General features: G+C 42.0%; 1 protein-coding gene across 1 annotated transcript in view; it reads right to left on the reverse strand.

The window, feature by feature from the left end:
* Positions 1-25,208, reverse strand: part of FBXW8 (F-box and WD repeat domain containing 8) — a 105,133-nt gene extending 79,925 nt beyond the window's left edge. Inside the window, exons 1-3 of the mRNA XM_014537699.1 lie at positions 25,188-25,208; positions 15,933-16,037; positions 1,263-1,427 (exon numbers count right to left, since the gene is read on the reverse strand). Of these exons, the coding sequence (XP_014393185.1) occupies positions 1,263-1,427; positions 15,933-16,031 (264 nt within the window). The 5' untranslated portion in view covers positions 16,032-16,037; positions 25,188-25,208. The remainder of the gene's footprint in view (positions 1-1,262; positions 1,428-15,932; positions 16,038-25,187) is intronic.
* Between the last annotated feature and the right edge of the window lie 6 nt (positions 25,209-25,214).

Below are 25,214 nucleotides of genomic sequence, written 5' to 3' on the forward strand. Positions count from 1 at the left end.
GTCTCTCAAATATGTCCCTCACAGACCTTACTCAAGCACACAGGCAAGAGGACTACGGGTCCTTCCACATGAGTTTATTATCTGGTGAGGATGCACACCGTGGGCCAGTATGGTTTTTATTTAGCAGTGGTTGTCTTCATGGCCTAAGAAAGGATAGCTATGCTAACTCCCCTTAGAAAGGTGGTTCTCAACCAGGAGCAATTTTGCCTCCTGGGGATATTTGAAGATATTCGAAGACATTTTTGGTTGTCACAGCTGGGAGAGAAAGAGAAATGCTACTGGCATCTACCAGGTAGAGACTATAGGTGCTGGTCAACATCCTACAGTGATAAGACAGCCCTCACCACAAGAACTATCCAGCCCAGTGTCACCAGTGCTGGGTGGAGAAACCCTGACTTCGAGAACCACTGCTCTTATTAACTTGGCTAGAAACTGTATGAGGCTGCCCAGATCAAGAGCATCAGTCACTGATCAGGTTATGAGGTGACTGGCATAACCTGATTGCACACAGGCAATATGTCACCATCAGTAATGAGCAAAGGCTTGTTAATCTCAGAGTCCATTAGGGTTGACCTTTAAGGGAGAGGAAGGGGCATGGTTCTGTCCCCCCGACACGACTGACTACCCAGCTAGCCAGGTGCGAAGAGACAACCACCACACTGCTGTCTGGTCGTGCCTCAAGCAGCTTTAGGCAACACTACTCTTGATAGTTATTCCTTCAGAAACGCTTCACTCTGAACATTCTTAGCTGTGATCTAATATTTCTGTAGAGATTTTGAAGTGATAAATGTGATGGAAGTAAGCCAGTAGGTTATGTGAGGGAAGAGAAGACAGTGCTTAGAGACGTTTAATAATCTCCCTCTGACATTTCCTGAAAATAGCTCCTCTTTTGTATTCAGGTGCTGCCTTTGCTTTCTTGGTCCTTCTAGAGAGATGGTGAAAGTGAAGGGGGCTGCACTGAGCACTACACGCAAGACCCTACCCATCGAGGGAGGTGCCTGGCCTCTCTCTCACCCTTCCTGTCCTGGAAACAACAGGATGCTCCCAAATAGTGTGGCTGGAAACAGGGGTAGAGACTCTAGTGGCAAACAAAATGGGCAACAAGTCACCAACAGCAGACAATGCGTTCACCATCATCCTCTCTTATGCTTTTGGCAGTTAACCTCAGGCTGTAATTAGAAGGACTCGGTGATTAATCCCGGGCTTGGATTCCCGAGTCCTTGTAAGCTATTCTTCTACAGGTAATATTGGCCACTGCCTACCTTCCAGTTGCTTCTTAACATGTGCTCCTTGGCTCGGCACTCCTGGAAAATGAGCTTCCAGCAAGAATAATCGGAGATGCTGCTCTCGGGAAGGTGCCCTTCCTGCTGGCACAGCCGGTACCAGAGCACTTCATCTTCTGCAATCACCTTCCACGTCTTGCTCACCTAAAGTAGAAGTGACACAAATGTCAAACCCTGCAATTAGAGAAGCCCCTTGTCATCCAAAAATCAATCAACACCTTTATTATTGCCCTGGGTTTATGGCAGTATAAAATGTCTCATTAACAAAACACTCCGAGGTGGGGAAAAAAAAACACAACAACAAGCAAATGTTTCCAGTTTTATCTTTCAAGATTTCAAAATTGTATTGTCATCTAATATCACATTTTAGACTACTTGGTTAAAGTATTATATAAGAGGAAAAATACACAAATACATAAAAGGCAAAAACTACACGCTGTAGCATGTTAAGAGATGTACAATCACACACAGTTTTTCAAAACAGAAACGCTTTATTTTTTACCAATAGGCACTTGTATTTCCGCCTTATAGAGCTAGAGACCGATGGCCTCTGAAATGTAAGCGGTAATAAAATAAATATCCATAACTTAAAACTTCTGCTCCTCTGAGAATTTCAAATTTATGTTATGTGTGAAAATGTTATCAAACATATATACATATACTAGTATATCCCTATCACTTTATGTCTCCTTGGGGAAGTTATTATGTAAAGGAACTTAGCCATGCTATGAATTTAAAACTTAGATTTTAAATGTGTACCTTAAGAAATATTTAACAGAAAACTCAAGCTGTTAACCAGGACTGTAAGATCTGATATAGAGAAATTAATGTTATGTCTGGACTGAATTTCAAATCCCAACAGTATCCAGAGGAAATGGCCGTTTTAGCTATTAGTTCTTTGTCTTCCAACCCCAACTGAGGGGAACGATGGATTTATTTCACCACCGGATAATGTACAAAGTGGGGCAGACTGCAAAAGATGAACTCCGCTGGCAAGACGAGAAACGGATCCAGTGGATAACGTGATCTTGGGTCTGCTAGACATTCTGCTTACAGCCCATCTGACTCACTTCTAGTCAAGTAAGAGTTGTGACCAGTGGTTTACAGTAACCTGTGCTCCTTAACACTCCCTTGGGGCCACTTCAAGACATCAAATACACAGACAAGAAAGTACACAAGACAGAATGCAGCCCATGCATGGCACACCGCACTGCACAAGGAGGCCTCGCTTAATGAAGAACTGGTAGGGAGTTAACTTTTAGAATTGCAGAATAAAGTTCTCCAAAAATCTGCTCCTCCGTAAAAGCAAGAAGAATGCTGCCAAAAAGTGTCAAAATCAAGTTTTTCATTACTCTAGAAATTAACTGAAGGCTTGCAACATTTTGAGGAGCATTTATTCAGAAAAGTGGCTGAATCTTGGTAAGAAGCGTAACTTCTGTTTTGTTTTACTTTATGCTAATCCCATCCTCCTCCTTCAGCTCCATGGTAGCCTTGAAAACTAACAGCCTTGCAACTACCGTCGCTGTAAAAACCAGCAGCCTTGCAGCCACTGTAAGGGCCAGATGGATTTACAGCTCCTCAAAGGTGCCACCCCCAGAGAACTGTCACCATTTGACCTGGCTGGCAGCTGGCTTAAAGCTCTATTCTGAAGGACTGTCTTTTTCTGACCTGACTCAGAGCGCTCTATCCTATCTCCAGGGCATTTGTCAAAAACAATAAGGGACAACTGTTGAACACTGCAGCTGCCTAAGGCAGAATTAACACCAATCATTTACAGACTCTTCCAAAAAACAGAAGAAGGAACAGTTTCCAACTTATTCTAGGAGGCCAGTATTACCCTGATACCAAAACCACACAAACACATCACAAGAAATCTACAAACCAATATTCCTTATGAATATATACAAAAATCTTCAAAAAATACTAGCAAACTGAATCCAGCAATATATGAAAAGGATTATATGCCATGACTAAATGCAATCTCCCCCAGCATGCAAGGTTGGTTTAACATATAAAAATCAATGTAATATATCATACTACTAGAATAAAAGTCATAAGCCACATGAAATTCTCATAAATTTTTCTTTAAAACTATAAAAATTTAAAAACCAGTAAGGGAGTTCTTTACATTCAAAATGAATCTGCACTGCACCAAAAAAATTCATAGCATGGCTAAGTTCCTTTACATAATAACTTCCCCAAGGAGACATAAAGTGATAGGGATATACTAGTATATGTATATATGTTTGATAACATTTTCAGAAACATGTCTTGATGCCTGCCTCCATTATTCAAGAAGCAGCATGATGTAATAGGAAACTAGTTACAATTGTGAGGGGAAGCCCAGATTCTAGTGCCAGGCCTTTCACTAACTAGCTGTGCTGCAATGAGAAAGTCACATCAGTCTTCCCTGCGCCTCTTTCCTCCACTGTGAAACGGCAGGGTGGGGTGGGGGTGGGGGTGTCAGGCCCTAAAATGCCCTTTACAACACTAAATACTATGACCAGGGACCTTTATTTCCTCATCTTTAAAATGTGAATAATCATACGCCATCACCAACAGAACCGTTGTGTATCTCAATAAAAGAGCTCACAGAAAAGTACTCTATAAATGTAATTCTTTCTACATATGCCGTACACTAGTACAGATCATGACAGAGCACTACAGGACACACACAAATACCTTATTATGAAACTATGCTGCTCCAAATGTTATTTTAAATAAGGAAGCCATTAGCTTCCTTATATTTTTATTAAAGAACTTTCATTAGATCTATAGTGGGTCTTTACTTGCTCCATGGCAGAAGCTAAAACTTACAAAGTGAAAATTAATCAGAATCCAAGAACTCAGCTTGTTTGCCTCAAAATTTCTGATTTTCCATCACGAGCAAACTACATTAAAAAGAATCATTATTACAATACCTTATGCAACAAAAGGTATGTCAAAGCAATATTGACCAACAGAGCACTCTGATGGTACATTAAAGTTCTGGCTTCCTTAATTAGGTTTTTGCAGTACATGAGAGCATGCAAGTTCTAGGTGTGATGGTCACACCACCTAAGTCACGGCATGGACACTTTGCATGCAATTCACAGTATCAGATGTTAGACCAGGTAGCATAAAGAAGTGCAAGGCTTCTGTCATTTTTCTGAACCAAGATGTCACACTGTAATGCTGAAGGTGTCACACTGGCTCAAGTCTTCAATGGTTTAGAAACTGAAAAAGCACCAGGAGTCTTAGAGATCAACTAGGCACACCTCCCCATCACAGGAAGGCTCCTCACAGCATCCCTGGCCAGCAGAAGGCTTTTGGTGAAGAGCTGACCTCCCCAATCAGTCTGATTCACTGCAAGGCAACTCTATTAAAAAGTACTTCCTTCCATGGTTAGAAAACAGATTCCACCACCCTAGCTGGTTGCTCAGTGGTTATAGCATTGGCCCAAGGAGGGTTGCGGATTCGATTCCAGTCAAGGGCACGTACTTCAGTTGCAGGCTCGATCCCAGGCCCCGGTTGGGGTTCATGTGGGAGGCAACCAATTGATGTGTTTCTCTCACATCAATGTTCTCTGTCTCTTCCCCTCTCTTCCACTCTCTCTAAAAATCAATAGGAAAAAAAAAATACTCAGTTGAGGATTAACTAAAAAGAAAACGGATTCTACCTATGGCCCTGATTTTTGCCCTTTTGAGAAAATAAATCTATTCCCTCTTCCTCGTGACAGTTCTTCAAATGGCTGAGGACACCCAACACATTTCCCCTTAGTCGTTTCTTCTTTGGTCTAAATACTACCCATTTCCTCCAAATAATTATCATACCACTAGTTCTCATACCCATATTTCTGAATATTTCTGCATCTACTTACAGTGTCCCTCTTCAAATGTGGTACTCAGGGCTCAACAATACCCCACATATCGACTGTCAAGTGCCATGAACAAAAGGATTATATCAGATTTCCTACTTCATTTGTAGCTATCATCATCCTGGCTATGGAACTAATGATCCACCAAATCTTCTGGAGTCTTTTTTTTTTTAAATATATTTTATTGATTTTTTACAGAAAGGAAGGGAGAGGGATAGAGAGTTAGAAACATCGATGAGAGAGAAACATCAATCAGCTGCCTCCTGCACACTCCCCACTGGGGATGTGCCCGCAACCAAGGTACATGTCCTTGACTGGAATCGAACCCGGGACCCTTGAGTCTGCAGGCCAACGCTCTATCCACTGAGCCAAACCCGGTCAGGGCTGGAGTCTGTTTTATTAAATATTGAAGGCAAACAAAAAACTCACCACCCCACTTAAATAAAATATTACTAATAAGTTTAAAACTCCTATGCATCTCTCAGTGTCTACATCCTCTTCCCTCCAATGGTAATCTGAACTTGGTGTTTATCATTCTTCGGTCTTTTATTTTTTAAATATATTTTTATTGATTTCAGAGAGGAAGGTAGAGGGAGAAGACAGAAACATCAATGATGAGAGAGAATCATTGATCGGCTGCCTCCTGCACACACCCCCCTTGGGGACGAGCCCACAACCTGGGCATGTGCCCTTGACCAGAATCGAACCTGGGAACCTTCAATCCACAGGCCAAAGCTCTATCCACTGAGCCAAACTGGCTAGGGCCTTCAGAGTCTTTTAAAACACAAATTGCAGTTAAAGAAAAATGTCCACGTCTTACTTCCACAATATTTATTTTATTTTGTCAATCCTCACCTGAGGATATTTTTCCATTGATTTTTAGAGAGTAGAAGGGAAGGGGAAAGACAGAGAAACATCGACGTGAGAGACACACATTGACTGGTTGCTTCCCACACACGCCCTGACCGGTGCTGGGATTGAGCTTGCAACCCAGGTACATGCCCTTGACCAGAATCAAATCCGGGACTCATCAGTCCACAAGCTGACACTCTATCCACTGAGCCAAACAGGCTAGAACTCCACAATATTTTTAAGTGTATATTATTAGCTTAATAAACTTTCTACCCATTTTAAATCTCAGCTTACTGCACACAAACCCCCACTCAGCATTTATATCATCTTTGCATCTCAATTCTGTTATCCTCTGCATTAGCTACTTCTCCCATACATAGATCATCTGCAAAATATGGTCTGTGGGACTTCATGTCTTAATTATTAAAAAAAACACACAAAAAAAGTTAACCAGGATGGGACTGAGGACAGAGCCTGTGGCCAACCACTGTAGCACTCCCCCCAGGCAGACATGGATCCATTAAGCAGCCCACCCTGGGCCTGGCCACAGCATCAGTTACAAATCCACTTAACCACACTGTCATCCCACACTTCTCCATCCTCGCCATAATGGCGTCAGGGAAACAAACCCTCATCTGATCACAAGTGATCAGGCAATAAAGAACAGGATAATGACTCAATAACACTGGAGTTCCAGTTTTCACTACACAGAACACGGCGGCTTTATTTTTGGCATGTCTGGTCCACAGCTGAGCCTATCCATGACACTGGGTGGTGTCTGTCCATCTGTCTGTGCCAGAGTGAGTCTCAGCACTAGGCAATCATGAAGCGCAGAGAGACCGACCAACATCGGCTGTGATGGAGCCAGGCCACTTCTCAGATAGTTCCAGAGCAGAGTACTTCCCTAACAGACCCCTGGAATTCAGGGTTCAGTAAGTATGAAGTAAAGGCCAACATTCAGAGACCCGCATGGGTTCTCAAAGGCAGACAGTGCTAACTAACCACAGGGCAGTTTACTCTGATCCTTGGAATACATAAGCCTGTTTTGTAAAAATTATAAAATATAAAATTAAGTAAATTATGAAATGCAACTATTGGACAAAAGACTCAGAGTTGCTAAGAGATCGCATAAATGTCAGTCATGATTTCATTACACAGACTGGCATTTCCCAAAGCAGGCTCAGCAGAACAGCTGCTCCTCGGGGTGTTAATATGTCACTTTAATACACGGACATGTGTTACATGTCTCTAAGGAGACAGAAGAAGCTGCAGTCGCCCAAGCTTACTGGGTTCCTGACACTTCTTATAGGGAGTGTCTCAGAAACCTGGAGCTCCTTAGAAGACACTTTAAAAAACACTGAAATGGGTTACTGGTCCATCGATTAAGATGTGTTGGGTGCTAACTACATGCTGGGCACTAAAACTAGCAATTCTCATCCACTTTCCACCTCAACCTGCCAAACTGATACCTTTCCACCAGTGACTTCCCATGAACCAGAGGAAAAGGTTTTGGTGTCTGCCCTTAGTCAGGTTGTATGACAAGACTGGCCCCAAATAGGGGCAATCTCTGTAATTCTGTAGTCCAAAACTTAGCTACAAGGCTGCATGGTTAGGTAGAGCAACTGAATCATCAGCATTTTAGGAGAATTCAAATCAGTGCTCAGAGATTACAAACTAGAAGATTCCAATGAAATTAAACATTCTGGGTAAGTTTTCATTAGGAACTAAACTGTACAACGTCAGCCACTTTAAAATGAAGAAACTTGCCCTGGCTGGTTTGCTAAGTGGTTAGAGTGTCAGCCTGTGGAATGAAGGGTTGCAGGTTCGATTCCCAGTCAAGAGCACTTACCTCAATTGCAGGTTCCCCAGCCCCCAATAGGGGTGAGTGTGGGAGGCAACCAATCAATGTGTCTCTCTCACGTTGATATTTCTCCCCCCACCCCTTCTACTCTCTCTAGAAATCAATGGAAAAAAATATCCTCATGTGAGGATTAAAAAACAATTAACAATTAATTTTTAAAATGGAGAAACTTTTCAGAGATTTTCAAGAAGTCTCAAATATATCAGACCTTAAAAACTTTGGAAGCTGAAAACAGATTTGTATTATCAGCTTCAGAGAAAATATCAGGTCGTTTTAAATAACACAACCTGAAATTTGTACAACAGCATTATGAGATGAAAAACTGAGAACAAAAAGTAGATGTTTCGGTGCACCATCCCCACTACTAACCCTAGATCACAGGGCTTATTCTGTAGAAAATGATATTCAGGATAAAGTTTAAATCTTGGATAACAAACAATAAATCTCTTTGAGGGATTTATAAAAGCTAAAGGTGAGAATTACTTCCAAAAAGGGATCAGGACTGTACCTACACTTAGGTATTAAACACAGAAATGTGCAAACTGGAAAAGGAGGGTGTCTTTTTTTCTTCTTTTAAAGAAGAATTATAGGCTTTAAGAATTTCTTTTCATCCTGGAGGGGAAATATCAACAAGAAAAAGACCTAGTAAAACTTTCACAAGTAAATTTTAAAGAGTCTCACCCAAATGAAATCTAATTGTTGGATTTCTTAAGTTATATTAAATCTAGCAAGTTTACAAGCCTAAATTTTCCAAAGGCCTAATGGTCTTTTTTTAGTACACCAGGACTGGAATGGCTCTGCCCAGTAAAAGCCCCACTGAGTGAGCCTCAGCTGCAAGAATTTGCTAATAAAAGTGTCTCCAGCATTTTGCTTTATAGCACCACTGTGAATTGTACATTACAAAAGAAAAAGAAAAAGAAAAAACGACCCTTGGCTCATAAATTAGCTTTATTAACTCTGCCTGGATTAGGGTTACCAGTGAGGCCCACAACAGGGGGAAAGTGTCATTGTTCTGGTCACACTTTCATGGATAAAGTCTGCTTGAGGAGGAACAGACTCATCTCAATTTCCTTTCTTCGCATTCACTCTTAAACCCACTCACTTTTGCCCTCCCCATGCCACTGGTTCTGGTCAAGGTCACCAGTGAGTTCCAAGTTGCTAAATCCAATGGGCATCTCTCAGTCCTCCTCTTACTTGACTAACAGCAGCGCTTAATGCCTTTGATCACTTTCTCCCATTTGAAAACTTTCATCCCTTGCCTCCAGGGCACTATGCACTCTGGGTTTTCTTCCTGCCTCACAGGTAATGCCCTCTCAGTCTCCTCATCCCCTCGCCCTGATCACCAGACTCAATCCCTGAACCCCTTCCTCTATCTACTCTTAGTTCCCTGATGAGCTTATCCAGTTTCCAGGCTTTGAATACCATCAATGTGCTGACAGCTTCCAAATTTAGGTCTCCAGCCAAAGCTGAACCCAGAACTCACCTCCAGCCTCACATCCATCCAACTACTGACCTTCCCCCCAACTTGCACATCCCACTTTTTCCTTGTTAGTGAGGGCCACCTCAATCATCAGCTGATCAGGCCAAACACCTGGGAGTTTCTGTTGACTCCTCCACCTCTCCCCATACCAGACCATTATCAACCCTGACTCCACCTACTTCTACTGGTATGTCATGGTCCATAACACCATCTTCTCTCATCTGGATTATTTTGATAACCTTCTAACCTTCTCCTTGCTGGCATCCTTGTCACACTATAGCCTATTCTCTACCTATCAGCCAAAATGATCCCTTTTCAAATGTAAGTCTGACTTTGTCACTCCTCTGCTCAAAACACTTCAATGACTTCCCATCTCATTCAAAATAAAAGTTCAAGTTCTATTAATGGATTAAGTGCCTTTCACATTCCGGCCATCTCTCCTTCTCTTAGCCCCATCTGCTCACTATGCCCCCATATTAGTTTCTTGCTGATGCTCTAACCAATTACCACAAACTGAGTGGTTAAAACAATACAAATTTATTATCTTACAGTTCTGGAGGCCAGAAGTCTAAAATCAAGGTGTTAGTCCTGGCAGGGTAGCTAGTTAGTTAGAACATCGTCCTAATATGCCAAGGTTGCAGGTTCGAACTCCAGTCAGGGCACATACAAGAAGCAACCAAGGAATGCATAAATAAGTGGGACAAGCCGATGTCTCTGTCTCTTCTAAAAGGCTTTAGGGGGGAATCTGTTTCCTTAGCTTTCCAGCTTCTAAAGGATACCTGCATTCCTTGGCTTACGGCCCTTTCCTCCATTTTCTTTCTTTTTAAATATATATATATTTATTGATTTCAGAGAGGAAGGGAGAGGGAGAGATAGAAACATCAATGATGAGAGAGAATCATTGACCAGCTCCTGCCACCTGCACACCCCCTACTGGGAAGCGAGCCCGCAACCCAGGCACGTCCCCTTGACTGGAATCGAACCCGGGACTTTTCAGTCCACAGGCCAAACCTCTATCCACTGAGCCAAACCAGCTAGGGCCCTTCCTCCATTTTCAAAGCCAGCAGCACAGCATCTTCTCTCCTCTCAACCTCCTGCCACCCTCTTATAAGGAGCTCTGTCATTACATTGAACTTACTTGGATAATCACCCCATCGGAAGATGCTTAACTAACATCTGCAAAGGTCCTTTACCATAAAAGTAACATTTTCACAGGTTCTGGGATTAGGAGATGAACATCTTTGGGGGGACATTAGTCATCCTTCCACAACCTCGGCATTGTGACCTGACATGAGCTCACCTGCTGTTCCTTAAATACAGGTGTGCTCACCTCAAGGCTCTGCACTTGCTAGTCACCTGGGTGGAGACCTGCACAGCTTCTTTCTTCCCTCCTTCAGGTCTTTGCTCAAAGGTCACCTTCTCTGTGAAGTTTTCCCAGGCCATTAAAAGTGAACCCAAGCCCGGCCGGTGTGGTTCAGTGGTTGAGCGTCAACCTATCAACCAGGAGGTCATGGATTCTATTCCCAGTCAGGGCACATGCCTGGGTTGTGTGCTCGATCCCCGATAGAGGACATGCAGGAGGCAGCCAATCGATGATTCTTTCTCATCATTAATGTTTCTTTCTGTCTCTCCCTTGCCTTTCCTGTCTGAAATCAATAAAAATATATATTTTTTAAAAAGTGAACCCAAGCATCACCTCTGCTGTATGATTTTTCTCCACTGTACTTATCCTATAAAATGTAAGCTTTCTGAAAGACAGGAGTTTTTCTTATGTTTTGTTCACTGCTGTACTCACTGTCTAGAGAACTTAGTCCATTTCCATTTCTGCCCCTCCATTGAGCCCCTCCAGCCCGCCCCTATCCTCCCCCCATCTACTCCCCTCGCCCCAGGCCTTCAGCACCTTATTGTCTGTGTCCATGCGTTATGCATATATTCATTCAAGGTCTTTGGTTGATTACCTCCCACCTACCCACCCTCCCCCACCGTCCCTCTGAGATTCCGCACTCTGTTCCATGCAGTCCATTTACATTTAATGCCATTTATGTCTGCCATTTGCTATTTGTTTTCCGTGTGTCTAGAACAGTACATAGCACATAGTAGGCACATTGTAAACAACTGAATGAGAAGAGGAAGTCCAACTTTTTTCTTTTTTTTCAACGCTTTAAAAAACTAGATTGCTTGTATTTTCAAAGGTTAGCTTCTGGCATGTGCTAACTTAAGGAGGCTCCAATTTTCTTATTCAAAAACAATCTCTTGCTTTTGCTTGTTTTTCTTTTAAACTTTTTAATATGAAAAACTTCAACACAAAAGTAGAGTGAACAGTGCCGAGACGGCATGGCTCAGTGGTTGAGCTTCAACCTAGAAATCAAGAGATCACTAGTTTGCTTCTGGTAGGATACATGCCCAGGTTGGGGTCTCTGTCCCCAGTAGGGGGTGTGTAGCTGATAGATGAAGTTTCTCTATCATCAATGTTTCTATCTCTTTAGCCCTCTCCCTTCCTCTCTCTCTAAAAATCAATAAAAACATATATTTTTTTAAAAGTAAAGTGAACAATATAAAGAACTCCCAAGAACCCATCAGTTGAAACAATTATCAATACTACTTTGCCATTCTTATTTCGTCTAGCTCCCTACTTTTTCTTCTAGAGTTCTTCGATTTTCCATAACCCCTCTTTAAAGGAGGCAGCCACTGCAACCTGGTGACTTAAAAGACAACTCCTGAAGGTGCTGGAGTCTCAGGCTTGCACATATTTCCTTGAGAGAGAAGTCTGGTCGCAAAGTGAAACTTAAGAACTAAGGGACCCCTGCCAGCAACGACAGGTCTTCAGAATCATTTCTGCTATGAAAATCAATTTAGTTGCACTTAGCTATGGATTCCCAACTTTTAAAGACTTCATTAAGATCTTTAACTATAAAACCTCAGCTTTCAGTTTCTCCTATTTGGACATCTGGGAAGATTGTAAGATCACATTTTCCTTGAAACTTAGAAAATATCATTATCTAATATACTGGTTTTAGTTCCACAATTACTTATTTATTTTGATAACACCTATTTCTTGCTCACCAATTTTATCATAAATCTTAAGTTTTTTAACCTCCGCATCTTGCTTTTTCTTTATTGCTTTCTTTATGCACAATTTTCCACATTTTGCTTGAAAAACAAGACATTATTACCTACCAGCTAAACTTCTAAAATTATACAACAGGAAAACAAATAACTAAAATATATATTAAAAATGAATATTAAAAAAGACAGAATCATAGATATGGAGGACAGACTAACAGTTTCTAGGGGTTAGAAATGGGGTGAGGAATGAGGTGAGTGTGCCTTGTTGATGAATGTGCTGTATCTTCACTGTGGTCACACGAATCTACACCTGTGATAAAATTGCACAGAACTAAATACACAAATAAGTGCATGGAAAATGGGTGAAATGTGAATAAGCTCTGTGGACTGCACCAATACCAATTTTCTGGTTTTGATACTGTTTCTCCAATGGAAAAACCCGGGGAGAGGGTACACAGGACCTCTCTATTTTTTGCATCTCCCTGTGAATTTATAATTATTTTAAGTTTTTTAAAATAATGTTGATAAACATCCTACAAACCTTTACTCCTCAGAATTATTCATGCCATAAATAAGAGCACACTTTCACTTCTCATAAAAACCAAATCATTTTTTGTAGTTTTGAAATCGACAATTTTCTAATCGTTATGCATTCAAAAATATTATACTTTAAAGTGCCAGGAATCCTGTGGGCACACACAATAAAATGAACATAAAATTATAAACAGCAAGATAATAAAGCTGTTCAATGAATTGCCCAATGCATAACTTTGCTTACTGTTTGAGATATTTCAGCATGATACACTCCCACAGAGATGCTAAGTCCCCCGAGGGATAACTATTGATAGCATGGAGCTAGAGAGGTCAGCATTGAAAGTACACAGGAATCACTAACGTAGTAGGACTTTAGGTTTGAGTGAGCTCACAAAGCAGAAAAAGAGAGGGGATGCAGAAAGGAGACAAAGTCAGAGCAAAATTCGTTTTCCAGCATAGTCTGTGGCATAATTAAATCTCCAAAGTCCCCCCCAATCAGGGTTCCTTACTGTGAGTCAGTTACCAATTTGGCATAAAGATCTAAGCAAACAGGTTTTCTCCAAGGGCACACATATAGTTCATGGTGCCAATTCCACGTAGCTGGCCCAATTTCACTACAGTCCCAAGGTGGCTACATTCAAAGAGAATGAGAGACAGAGTGAGACAGAGAGTGAGCCCCTCTAAAATAAAGTCATAAAGCAGCAGGACAGTCCATTCAACAGAAGGACTTCTTCCCTGTTTCAAAAATAAAAACACCACACGAAACAAATAAAAATGCTACTTATTTTTATTACTTCGTGGTTTTATTTTAATTCTTGAAAAAAACAACGCCAATTCTACAAATTACTGGCCATCCATGGCCATCTTCATGCAACAGCTCTATGGAAAAAGTTCTGGCTTCAAATCAGAGCCACTTTAGGGGTTCCGTTTAAAATAGTTTCTACTCTTATACATGTGCTCTAAAAATGAGGCTGAAAAGCAACAACAATACAAATCCAACTGGCCAAAGAGAGAAGAATTCTGGTGGACAATTGGACCACTGTGTCGCGAATTAAACTGTTCACACCTGCAGAATAAGCTCACCAGCATAACCGATCTCCCCTGAAATGCAGCCCCATTGTAGCAAAAGGGGGATCTCTTCTTCCACTAACTAGATCCTATCTTTCACTGATAAACTCTTTGGATGAGAAAACCAGCAGCAGATGTGAAAGCCACATGGCCCTCTACAAAGCAGGAGAGCAAAAAGCAATGTTAAAAGAAAAGATTCCTTAAACAGCAGCTCCCTATCAAGAATGAAGATGTTATCATCGAATGCTGACTTTGTGGAAAGCAGCTAGCTATTAGACGCTATTCCAAGACTCCGGCTCACAGTATCAGGCTGACATCCAGGAGTTGGACTCGCTCAGCTACACCCTTGTTTTCAACTCTTGGGAACAGGGCCAATGTGTAAAGTTAGAATATAACAAACCCAGTTTGCAAGGGGAAAGAAGAAGACAATGTGGGCACTCTTACTTAATGTAATCGATAGGCTCTGAGCGTGGTTTACACTTCAGTACATTTTCATTTAGCGCATTTTAAATTTGAATAATTTCTTCCATAATTTCCCAAACATTTCCACACTCCGCATCAAAAAAGACTCGCTAACACCCCCAATGAAGTAATACTGTGGCAATCAGGAATACTGAAGACTTTTTCAATTACCTATTTAAGTAGAAAAATACAGGGTAGGGCAAAAGTAGGTTTACAGTTGTGAATACATGAAACACAGAGTTTATTCTTGTATTATTATTTGTTAATTATTGTATTATTTTTCCATACAAACTGTAAACCTACTTTTGCCCTGCTCTGTAATTTTGATTAAGCAAAATGCTTCATAAAAAAAGTGCAAAAGCAGAAACTCTATAAATTTTATGTGATTTCATTCAACAGCCATAGAAATAGCAAGCACCAGAGTCTCAATTTGGCTACAGTTTTCACCACTCTCAAACTGCCTTAATATTTTTAACTTCACATTCTTGGTGGGGCTTTGGATTTTAGTGTATGTTTCTCCTACCACTCAATCTTACCAAACCCTTTCTCTTAAAGGTATAGACACTTGTGTAAAATACATTATAGAAACCGGGGGGGGGGGGGGGGGGTATTTATTTGGCAGTTATGGACAATGGATATCACAGTGTCCATGAAAAGCCAGCAATCATATACACATTTAACTTGTGATAAATTACACGCTCTTCACCAAAAGATTAATTTTAATGGCCTAAACACTTGCCTCTCAAAACATGCCAAAGGCACACTGGCATCACCTGGTTAGAAACACAGACTATTGGGTCCCACCCTGGACCTCCTGAACCCAAATTTGCATTTTATCAAGATCCCCTGTGATTCGTGTGCACAATAAAGTTTGGCCCAGGCGATATCTCCCACCATCCCACTCCATGAATGTATGCTCCAGAGTAAGCATGAGATGGGTGTCATTGACCTGCAATTCCCTCGGTGGGTCTCAGGTCTCACAGGCCTCACACCTCACTGAGTGGGTTCTGGTGTTTAAAGAGTAATTTGGACTCTATGCCTAAAACATGACTTCACTGTTTTGTCCCCAGGTTGACCCTCAGCTCCCAACCTAACGACTTGGCTTGATTAAACCAAGGGCTGGCATCTTTGCATTAAAAACGGTGAAGACATTAACAGCTCAGGCTAGCTCAATAAAGACGGCGCACAGAGTTGTCAGCCTTGAGCACACAGCCACAGGTCAGCCATAACTCAGACTGCAGGGGGAACAGAGCTCTTGAGCAGATGGTCACAAAAAGATAAACACCAAGTAACAATGTCAAACACAATTCCTTAAGTTCAAGGTTGCTTTTCTTCACGTTAAGATGCTACCCAATTCATTAATTCTTTAAAGCTGGTCATTCTGTTAAGTAAATTTCTGTTATGGAGGAGCTTCCTATACTTTAATTACATATGTAGGTAGATCTTTAATATCAGTTAATGACGGCTTACCTGTGCACACCTTCCCAGGTCTTTCCTGTCCAGATACTGAAATATATTGATTGCCAATTCATAAGGCAGTTGGATATCAAAGAAGGGCACATCGTCCATTTCATTCTGAAAAGAAAAGGAGAAAGGCAATAAGCTTACAATTCTGAGATTTTAAAATGCTCATATTTGCAGGCCCTTTAAATTACCAGAGATATTCTTAGGTGGCGACAAGAGAGATGATGGTGTTTCCCAGGGGAGCCAAGGGTTGTCACTATTCAGCAGAGCTCAGTCATAGAACTAACTCTGAACTTGACAACCATTCTCAATTCTTTACACCCCCACAAGTCTACCCTCACATTCACGTCTGAAATCCACAAGACCATTTCCCATTATGCTTCAAAAGGAGAAGCAGGTGCCATCTTACAGGCTGGTGTATCACTGGTACCTGTGCATAGGTCTGTGGAAAGCCTTGTGGTCTCTAAGGAAAGGTAAGCAGCAGGCAGCCAAGAGTGAGCCATGAAACCAGGTCAGTCATCGGTCCTCTTAGGACAACTGCTACCAACCCCCTTCCCCGCCCCCCAACTTGAGGGGAGTACCCCGGAGCCACAGGAGAAATGCTGACCTAGGTCACTCAAGTGTTTTCATCAGGAAAGGGGAATAGGGCCGTGAACATGAGCAAAAAGTAAATAAATGAAATGCTGCCCTAGAGCGAGGTGAACACCAGCCCGCCTTGGCCGCGGGAGAAGCACGAGGTTTCCTAATGCACTCAGGGGCTCACACTGGTTAACCTGCGTGAGCCAGTGCAAACAAAGCAGTTCTTCTTCGGTGTCATTTATTAATGCGGAGAAATTAGAGCTCGCCTGCCTTTGGATAAGCAATTAGGGATGAGGTAACAGGCTTTATTTGAGAGATAAGGCTGTCATGACGATCCTAGTAGCACAAAGAAATATGAGTGTGAAACAGAAAAGAAAACCAAGTGTACATATGCAACCCTCTGCCTGTTCCCAAGTCCACCTGCCAAAGCTCGCTTTGGTGTTTGCTTCTGCAAAGCCAGGCAAAGCAACGCTCTCTGTCCCAACAGAACTTGCTTAATAAAATTCATCTTTAATAAGCTTTGGCTGACATCAGTGACTTACTAGTTGCAAACAAATTACTAATTCATCACTCAAGTATAACAATTATTTATTAGAAGGCTGAATTCTCAAAAGTGAAAATAGTCTCAGCATTTTTAAGGGAATGTGAGCACTGATTTAAACCCTTCAAGATTCAAGGTAAAGATTGTTCTGGAATCATGTTTTCCATTCATCTAGGAGTCTCAGGGCTAAAAGATAATCCAGGGCATAAGAAAGTAGTACATTCAACTACAAAAACAGTGCAAGGCTAAGTGTGAGGCCAAAAAAGATCTCTAGAGGAAAAAAGAGTTAAGAGTTGACAGTTCTCTGTGGGTAAAGAAGGAACAGAATGTTAAATCAAGAGAGAAATGTTGGCTATACAAGGAGGGAAAAAAAAACAACAGGGGAAAAATCTGTCAGTGTAATTGGAAGACAAAGGGGTCCTTGCCTAAAAAAATAATGAGAAGTCATCAGTCTAATGTCAGGCTAGGAACCCTCCTACAACTAACTGGCTTCACTCATCAAGAAAAGGAGGCATCACGTTCTCTAACCCAGATGCGACTGCGGCTCCTCAACACAGCCCTAGAGTGAGTCACTGGCAGTGGAGGAGGCCACAACAAGGCATGAGACTATCATTTGCAACCCTGGACTTCTTCCTGCTTTCTCTTTTGATTATTGGACTACGGTGAGGTGGAGACGTCCACCTTACCTACTCATAAAAGGAACAAGAGAAAAACATTCCTTATTCTCATACAAGCAGAATGAAGGCAAAGAAAAGCCTGCGCCCGAGAGCTCGCTTTTCACTGTGGAGACGTGCGGAGCATTGTTTTCTCCCATCGTTCCCTTCGGGACCCACTATACACTGGGTCTGGCCACTACTGTGAAGAAGCATGAGAAATCACCTGTGTTTTTAGTTATTTTGATGCGGAAAAGTCTTACTTCTGGTGGCAGCAGCCTTCCCCCTTTCGCCTATTCAGCTGACCAATTTTCTATTTTCATCCTAGAAAACAGTGCCTCTACCTTAGCATTCCCCAACCCTGCCATCATCTTCCTTGATCCCAACCACCAAGATCTCTGGGATGCAGCACAGCATGAAGTTTAGAGCAAAGATTCAAACTGATAATCCTGGCTCTTCCTCCTGACTAGCCATGAGACCAGGCTAAATGCATCTGAGCCTCAGTTTCCTCATCAGCAAAACAGGGTATAACTACCTGCGAAGAGGTATGTTATTAAGAATAAAAGGAGCCCTAGCCGGTTTGGCTCAGTGGATAGAGCGTCAGCCTGCAGACTGAAGGGCCCCAGGTTCAATTCTGATCAAGGGCTCAAACCTAGGTTGCAGGCTCCCAGCCCTGGTCGGGGCACGCGGAGGCAACCAATCAATGTCTCTCTCTCACATCGGTGTTTCTCACTGTCTCTCCCTCTCCCTTCCAGTCTCTCTAAAAATCAATGGAAAAAAATATCTTCGGGTGAGGATTTAAAAAAAAGAATATTACATGGAAAGGGCGTGGCACAAGTACCAGGGCTAAGCACGCAATAATGGGATGTTAATATTGCCATTTTCTTTTCTTGAGTGACACTCCAACTCCTTCTTCCTTCAACAAATATGTGTTGATTAGGTCCACATCCATGCTATTCCCCTACCACTTAGTTGTTTACACAGAAAATTGCCTCCCCTGTCGTACTATAAGCAGCTAATAGTTGGTGACAGTGGAAAGGGGATGTTATAGCAAAGGCTAAGTAATCCAGGAGTCTGAACACTGAATATGTCCATACAACAGGTCTTTTCTGAGGAGGCGTTTTAAAAAGAATCGTCAATTTTAAAAGGTTATACCACAGTGAAAGAAAACGGTGCAGCCACCAGGGTACAAATGACCAGTCGGGGTGTTATGGTTCCCACACCAACAAATGAACAGAGACACCATGCTCGTCTCACTGTTAATGCACCAGTTGTGATAGGTCTTGGTCATTTATAAGTTCTGAAGGGCAACAACTGTTTTGAAGCATTGATTAAAATTATAAATAATGTCAATACCAACATTACAAAATGAAACTTTTTAAAAAAAATCACTGGGCTCTTAGAACTCCAAAATGATGGTCAATCCCGAGCAGATCAAGTCCCAGACTTTTATGTAAACAAGCTACCCTGTTGCTACACTGGGTAGCAACAAAAGAAAAACATCTTTTTGGGGAATGGAAGGAAAAAAAGGGAAACCAATATACCAAAGGAAGGTCTACAGCTTAAGAAAATATGGAGACCCACAAGGTCAGGAGAATAAATGCTGAAGTTCCATGTTGTGCACTTGGAATCTTTTTGGCAAGACAGCCTACCAGTGGCTCTTGTAGTGGATGCTGCAGTGGGTCACTCATATTGTCTCTCTGGGCCCACAACACTCATCCCCCCAGGATGCCCAGAATGCTGCCTGCTGCTGGCTCGAAGCTGAGTCCTTCTTAGGCATTGCCACTGGCCAAACAAGATGCTTCATCTAAGACTGCATCCCCTCCTGGAGGGTAGTCTACATCCAGTGACTCGCCAATACCTACAATACACAAGCCTGGCCCCTGGACCTCTCAGAAAGGCCAACCCACTAGACCACTTACATGCAAATCTCCATCTCAGAGCCTGTTTCAAGAAAAAAATCCAACCTTTCTTTTCCAAAGCGAGACACAATCCATGATAGGCCTGTGTTCCACACATTCCCAAGGGTTCTTATGCACAACTCTGGTAACATTAGGTAACCTACTTCCCTCTCCTCTACTCGAGGAGACATAATGGAATATAGGTAAATCAGAGTGGCAGAATTATACCAAAATCACAAACAAAAATCTAGAGAAGCTTCAAGGTAAAGCAAATCATTCACTTTGTTACTATTAGTAACGTGTCACTTGGGAAACACCTTACTAAGGATTGAGTTATGAGCATGTTTGACCTTGTGGTTGAAAATGCAACTCTTTATAGGAACCATAATTTGACAAGAAACCAGAGCCACATCCTGGACAGAGGCTGTAGCCCTATAACCACCTACACCCTAACAGCTGCAGCATAATGTCTTAAGCTCTGGCTTTGATACTTCCCACAGTTCATAAATATAAGCAAAGAATGTTACTTGCTACTAATGTGCAGAGAAATACTCTGTAAACTAAAAGGTACTATCAGACTTCCACCTAGGCTATTCTGAAGCTCACAGCCATCTAAAAAGTTATGGAACACATCGACTAAGTCTATATCTATACTGACTTAAAAACATGGAAATGGATAAATTGGCATTTAAGAAAAAATAAATTCCAAGAAGGAAGAGATTAAAGGCACTGGAAATATTAAGATAGGGCCCAATTTATGATACAGAAGAGCAATAAATTCAAAATATTAACATTCTTTCAAATTTAAAGAAAAACATCTTTTTGGTAACACACAATCTGGCTTTTAATTAGTTAATGGCTCAGATATTGATTCTCTACCTCTATTGATGACTCTTCTCCTGTATTACTCATCAAAACTATCTGTGGCGTTAAAAAAATGCCCACGGTCTCTCAGACCTACTGCCGCCAATTTCCAAGGGTGGACTCAAGCATCTCTTCCTCAGGGAGCCTTGTGCACACTAAAAGTTGAGAACCACAACCCTAAATTATAGACAGATATAAAAATCAATACTTTCTCAACCAAGCCAAAAAAAAAAGAACCACACAGAGGGGTCAAGTTACTTTGTTAATTCAAAGTCAGTGAATACTAGATTTTCCCAAAGTCTACTGGACTTACTCCAAAAATGCTAAGAGAAATTGCAAATGGATCCATCCCCAGGGAGGCTGATTTGTACTCCTATGTGCTAATGTAAGACTAATTCTGTAAATGGATTGGTTTTGTGCCTTACTGCTAGAAATTCAATCTGTCTTCTCTTGTTTAGTAGAAGAAGGGATAATTACTAAGAGCCAAATCAGTAAAAAGTGAAGAAACGGACTTCAGTTTTGTTCCCAATGTATATCTCCAGGGCAAACAGAACACTAAAGCTCTCTCTAGGTGGTGTTTTAAGAAACTGAGACAAGCAACTCGAGTTCAAACAATAGATATGTAATAACATTTCTGCTAAATCTGTGACTGAAAGGAGACTGTTTTCTAAAGGAATTTATCTCAACTTTCCACAAACTGCAAACGCTGAGTGGAGAAGACCCACACGATCTCAATCAGGAGTGGATGAGTTCCAGTTTCACCTGTGCCTCCTTTAAAGAAAAAAAAAAAAAATTGGGTTGGGGGGGGGGGGGCTGAAACACTGTCAAGATAAATAGGCATTCATTTATTTACATCCCAAATTTGTCTCAAAATTCGTGTTTTCTTACACAAAGCAGGAGCTTCTGAGCAATGACATTAACAGAATTTTTTTCTTTTTTCTATACTTCTGAATGTTACCATTAATTACCTAGTTATTAATATTCATAGGAAGAGAGCAAAGGGAAGGTCAGACACTGTAAGCATGGTCAGCTGGGCAACTTCAGGAAGCTGCAGCTTTTCGCCCCACAAGGAACCATGGGCCCATTCCCTGCAAATCACTGGGGAAAGGGGTCAAAGGGGAAGATGGGCACATGTGCAGTGAAGTCGGGGGATGTAGGAAAGGTGCTTGCCTGTAAGTCTAACCTGGGAAAAAGATAACTGGCTGGTGGCAGAGCCATTGCAAGCGCACGAAATCCTGAAGGGGTAGTTGATCAAGCTCCTGGTTATAAGCCCGAGACAAAGAGTTCTCGCTCTCTTGCCCCCTTGCCCTCCTTTGCACTCTCTTGCTTGTTGGCTCTTGTGCTTCTGTTTCTTGCTTGCTCCCTGACCCACACTCATCCGTGGGCTAGCCCACCATGTGGCCTTAACCCCTAGAGTGCCGGGGACCACGATTGCGCTCCTCCTGTCTTTCGCCAAAAGTGCCAGGAGCGCTATCAAAGTGTCCAGTTCTAAGTCTGCTTTTATTAGTGATGATGATATTGCTAAATATGTCAATGTAGTAAAGGTTTCCTTAAGTTTTTGAATATGTAACTTCATTTACTTGCGATTCATAATTTTTTTCCTAAACTACTGTAAAATCAGCAAAAATGCCTTGGCAATTTTAGCATAGTTCCTAGGATATTGATTGGCACTCAAAGGGTTAAGCAGCCGCAGGCCCCATAGCCATGCAGCCCCCACACGCAATGGACTACAACTGGGAACACAAGCTAAACTAGCCAGATGCTGCATTGGACTGTGCTTTCATATGGAGCAGAGACTCTGGGCAGTGGCCTTAATTCTAGCTTCGCTGAAGACTAGACTGGACTTTTCCATGGCGGGACGGAGGGAGATGGGACCCTGGGAACCCAGGGTTTAATTCCATGCAAATAAATATCACTCAAGTCAGGATCCTAAACTCTCCAACCATATTCCTACCAACAAGATGCGCTACATAATTTGTGGAGACCATTGTGAAACAAAAATGTGGGGCCCCTTGTTTAAAATGATAAAAATTTCAAGCATTAAACCAAGCACAGGCCCCTTCTGACCCTGGAGCCCTCTGTGATCACACAGGTTGCACAGGCCCATGAAGCCAGCGTGGCCACCAGAGAACCGTGGCACTTACTGTTCTATGCCTAGAATCCCTTCCCCAGATCTCTGAATGCTTGCTCTCTCCTATTCCGTGAAATGCTATAACTATTTAAAATTACAGCTCTTCCCAAACACATACACACTGTATCCTTTCTACCTGCTTAATTTTTCTCCAGACCATTTAATACCTGACAATTATTTGTTCATTCTGTCTTCTCCTCTAGAATGTAAGCTCTATAAGGGTACAGATCCCCGTCCTGTTTACTGCTGTATTCTCAGTACCCACAGGAGCGCCTGGTACTAAGAAGCCACTTAGTGAATATTTATGGAATAAATGAATGAAGCCCCAACTGCTTTAAGCAGCAGAAACTTTCAACAAAGAGATGACCTAAGTTACAAGTTGTTCTAGGATCTAGAGTCTATTTCCAAATGTGCCTCAGTAGCCCTAGCTGGTTTGGCTCAGTGGATAGAGCATCGGCCTGCAGACGGAAGGGTACTGGGTTCGATTCCAGTCAAGGGCAAATGCCTGGGTCGTGGGCTCAATCTCCAGCAGGGGGTGTGCAGGAGGCAGCCGATCAATGATTCTTTCTCATCAATGATGTTTCTATCTCTCTCTCCCTCTCCCTTCTCCTCTGAAATCAATTTTAAAAAAAGTATATATAAAAAAGAAAAAAATGTGCCTCAGTAGAAACTCCTGCTCATTCATAGAAGGAAAAAAAAAGAATGGCATTTACCACAGAACCTTTTAGTCGAGGGAAAGGGAGAAGGAAGAGAACTTTGGGCTAGAAGGATCAGGGAAAAGTTCATACAGGAGAGAGAATTCAAGTTGAGCCTTAAACGGAAGGCAAAGAATAGCAAAGAGGAAGGGAAATCTTTCCAGGTACAATTCACGAGTTTACATTTGATTCCATTTGTCTTCTCATTTCACACTAGAAAGTTTCCTTGTTTCTAATTTAAAAACAGAAGTCATCCAATTGATTTGTTGAAAACACAGATGTAGGCTGATGATGAATTAAATATTGGCATAGTGAGCAATAAATATTGGCCAGTAATATTAAATTTTTATCAGGCCAGAAAACCTAAATCTTACCTTGAAGAATGCTTTGAAGGTTCCCAAGACCCATAGAGCCTCTTTATAAGGTTGCTATAGGAAGCAGCAGGTTTTTTTTTAATTTTGATGCTATCTTCTTTTATTTTTTTAATATATTTTTTATTAATTTTTCAGAGAGGAAGGGAGAGGGATAGAGAGTTAGAAACATCGATGAGAGAGAAACATCAATCAGCTGCCTCCTGCACACCCCCTACTGGGGATGTGCCCGAAACCAAGGTACATGCCCTTAACTGGAATCGAACCTGGGACCCTTCAATCCACAGGCTGACGCTCTATCCACTGAGCCAAACTGGTCAGGGCAGGAAGCAGCAGTTCTTATTTCAACTCAACAAATGCAGGTGTCCCTACTGCACTAAGTGCCACAGGTAGAAAGAAATACAAGAGTAAGACAACAGACCCTGCCCTCCAGGGATTCCCAATCCAAGAGGCAGGGAACCAGGGGTTTATGGTGATAACTCTTAGCCAAGAGGAAGTGAAATGAACGCTTCTATAATACTAATGATAACAGCAGCACCAGAATAAATGTACTGGCTGCTTACTGTACACCAGGCTCGGTGCTACGAATGTCCCATGTCTTATTCACTACCTCGGTACAAGACAGTTATGTACTAGCATCATCCTCATAAGCAGAGGAAGCTCACTTGCCCAAGGTCAAACAGCTAGTCAGCAGCGGAGGCTGAATTTAAACTCATGTCTGCCTGACTCTAGAGCCCAGACTGCATCTAGAGCCCAGAATTACCCTGCATCCATTAATGTCATCCTTTTAGTTAAAAGAAGCAAGACTAGGCTTCTGAGGTCAGGAAGTATCTATTCTGTTTACTGCCAATTCCCCAACACCCAGCTGATCCATACATGTATGCTGGATGAATAGAGAACACATACATTCCCATACTCTAGAACTGCTTCAAACACCCACTTAAAGTGGGCATCTCTTGTATCCACTGCCCAATACCCGTTCCCTCTTCTTTTCTTTTAGGAAATCACCCCACTCTCACTCTTGGTCAACATGGTTTCGATGGGGCTGACCCCACCCTTATATTCAGGAACAGGCAGTGAGTACAAGCCTGGCCAATTTGAGCCAGTGATTGGCTCAAGGATGGACACATGACCTGATATGGACCGATGAGAACTAAAGTTCATGATTTGCTGCATAAAACTATATGCTCTCTTTCCCCTGGGTTGCTAACCTGACAACATAAGACTGCAGTTGCTGGTAGCCATTTTATCCCAAAGAGAGAAAAGCCAGCCTTTGAATAAAGCCAATAAAAGGAGAGCAGGACCAAGAGATGGAGATATCCCTGGTTACTTTATCTAAGCACCCAGAACAAGCACCGCCACCTGGAATTTGCAGTTACATGAATCAACAGATTCCGGTTTGGGGTTTTAAGTCTCTGTGAATTGGGTGCTGGTTGCTTACAGGCCAGAGTGCAGATACATCACCTAAATAAAAATGGGACCAAGCACCTGGAAATCACAGCCACAGTGAAAGGAGCAAGCAGCACCTTATCATCAGACTCCAGTGGCTTCAC

This window comes from Myotis brandtii, unplaced genomic scaffold, assembly GCF_000412655.1.
Source record: "Myotis brandtii unplaced genomic scaffold, ASM41265v1 scaffold181, whole genome shotgun sequence".
Classification (NCBI taxonomy): Eukaryota; Metazoa; Chordata; class Mammalia; order Chiroptera; family Vespertilionidae; genus Myotis; species Myotis brandtii.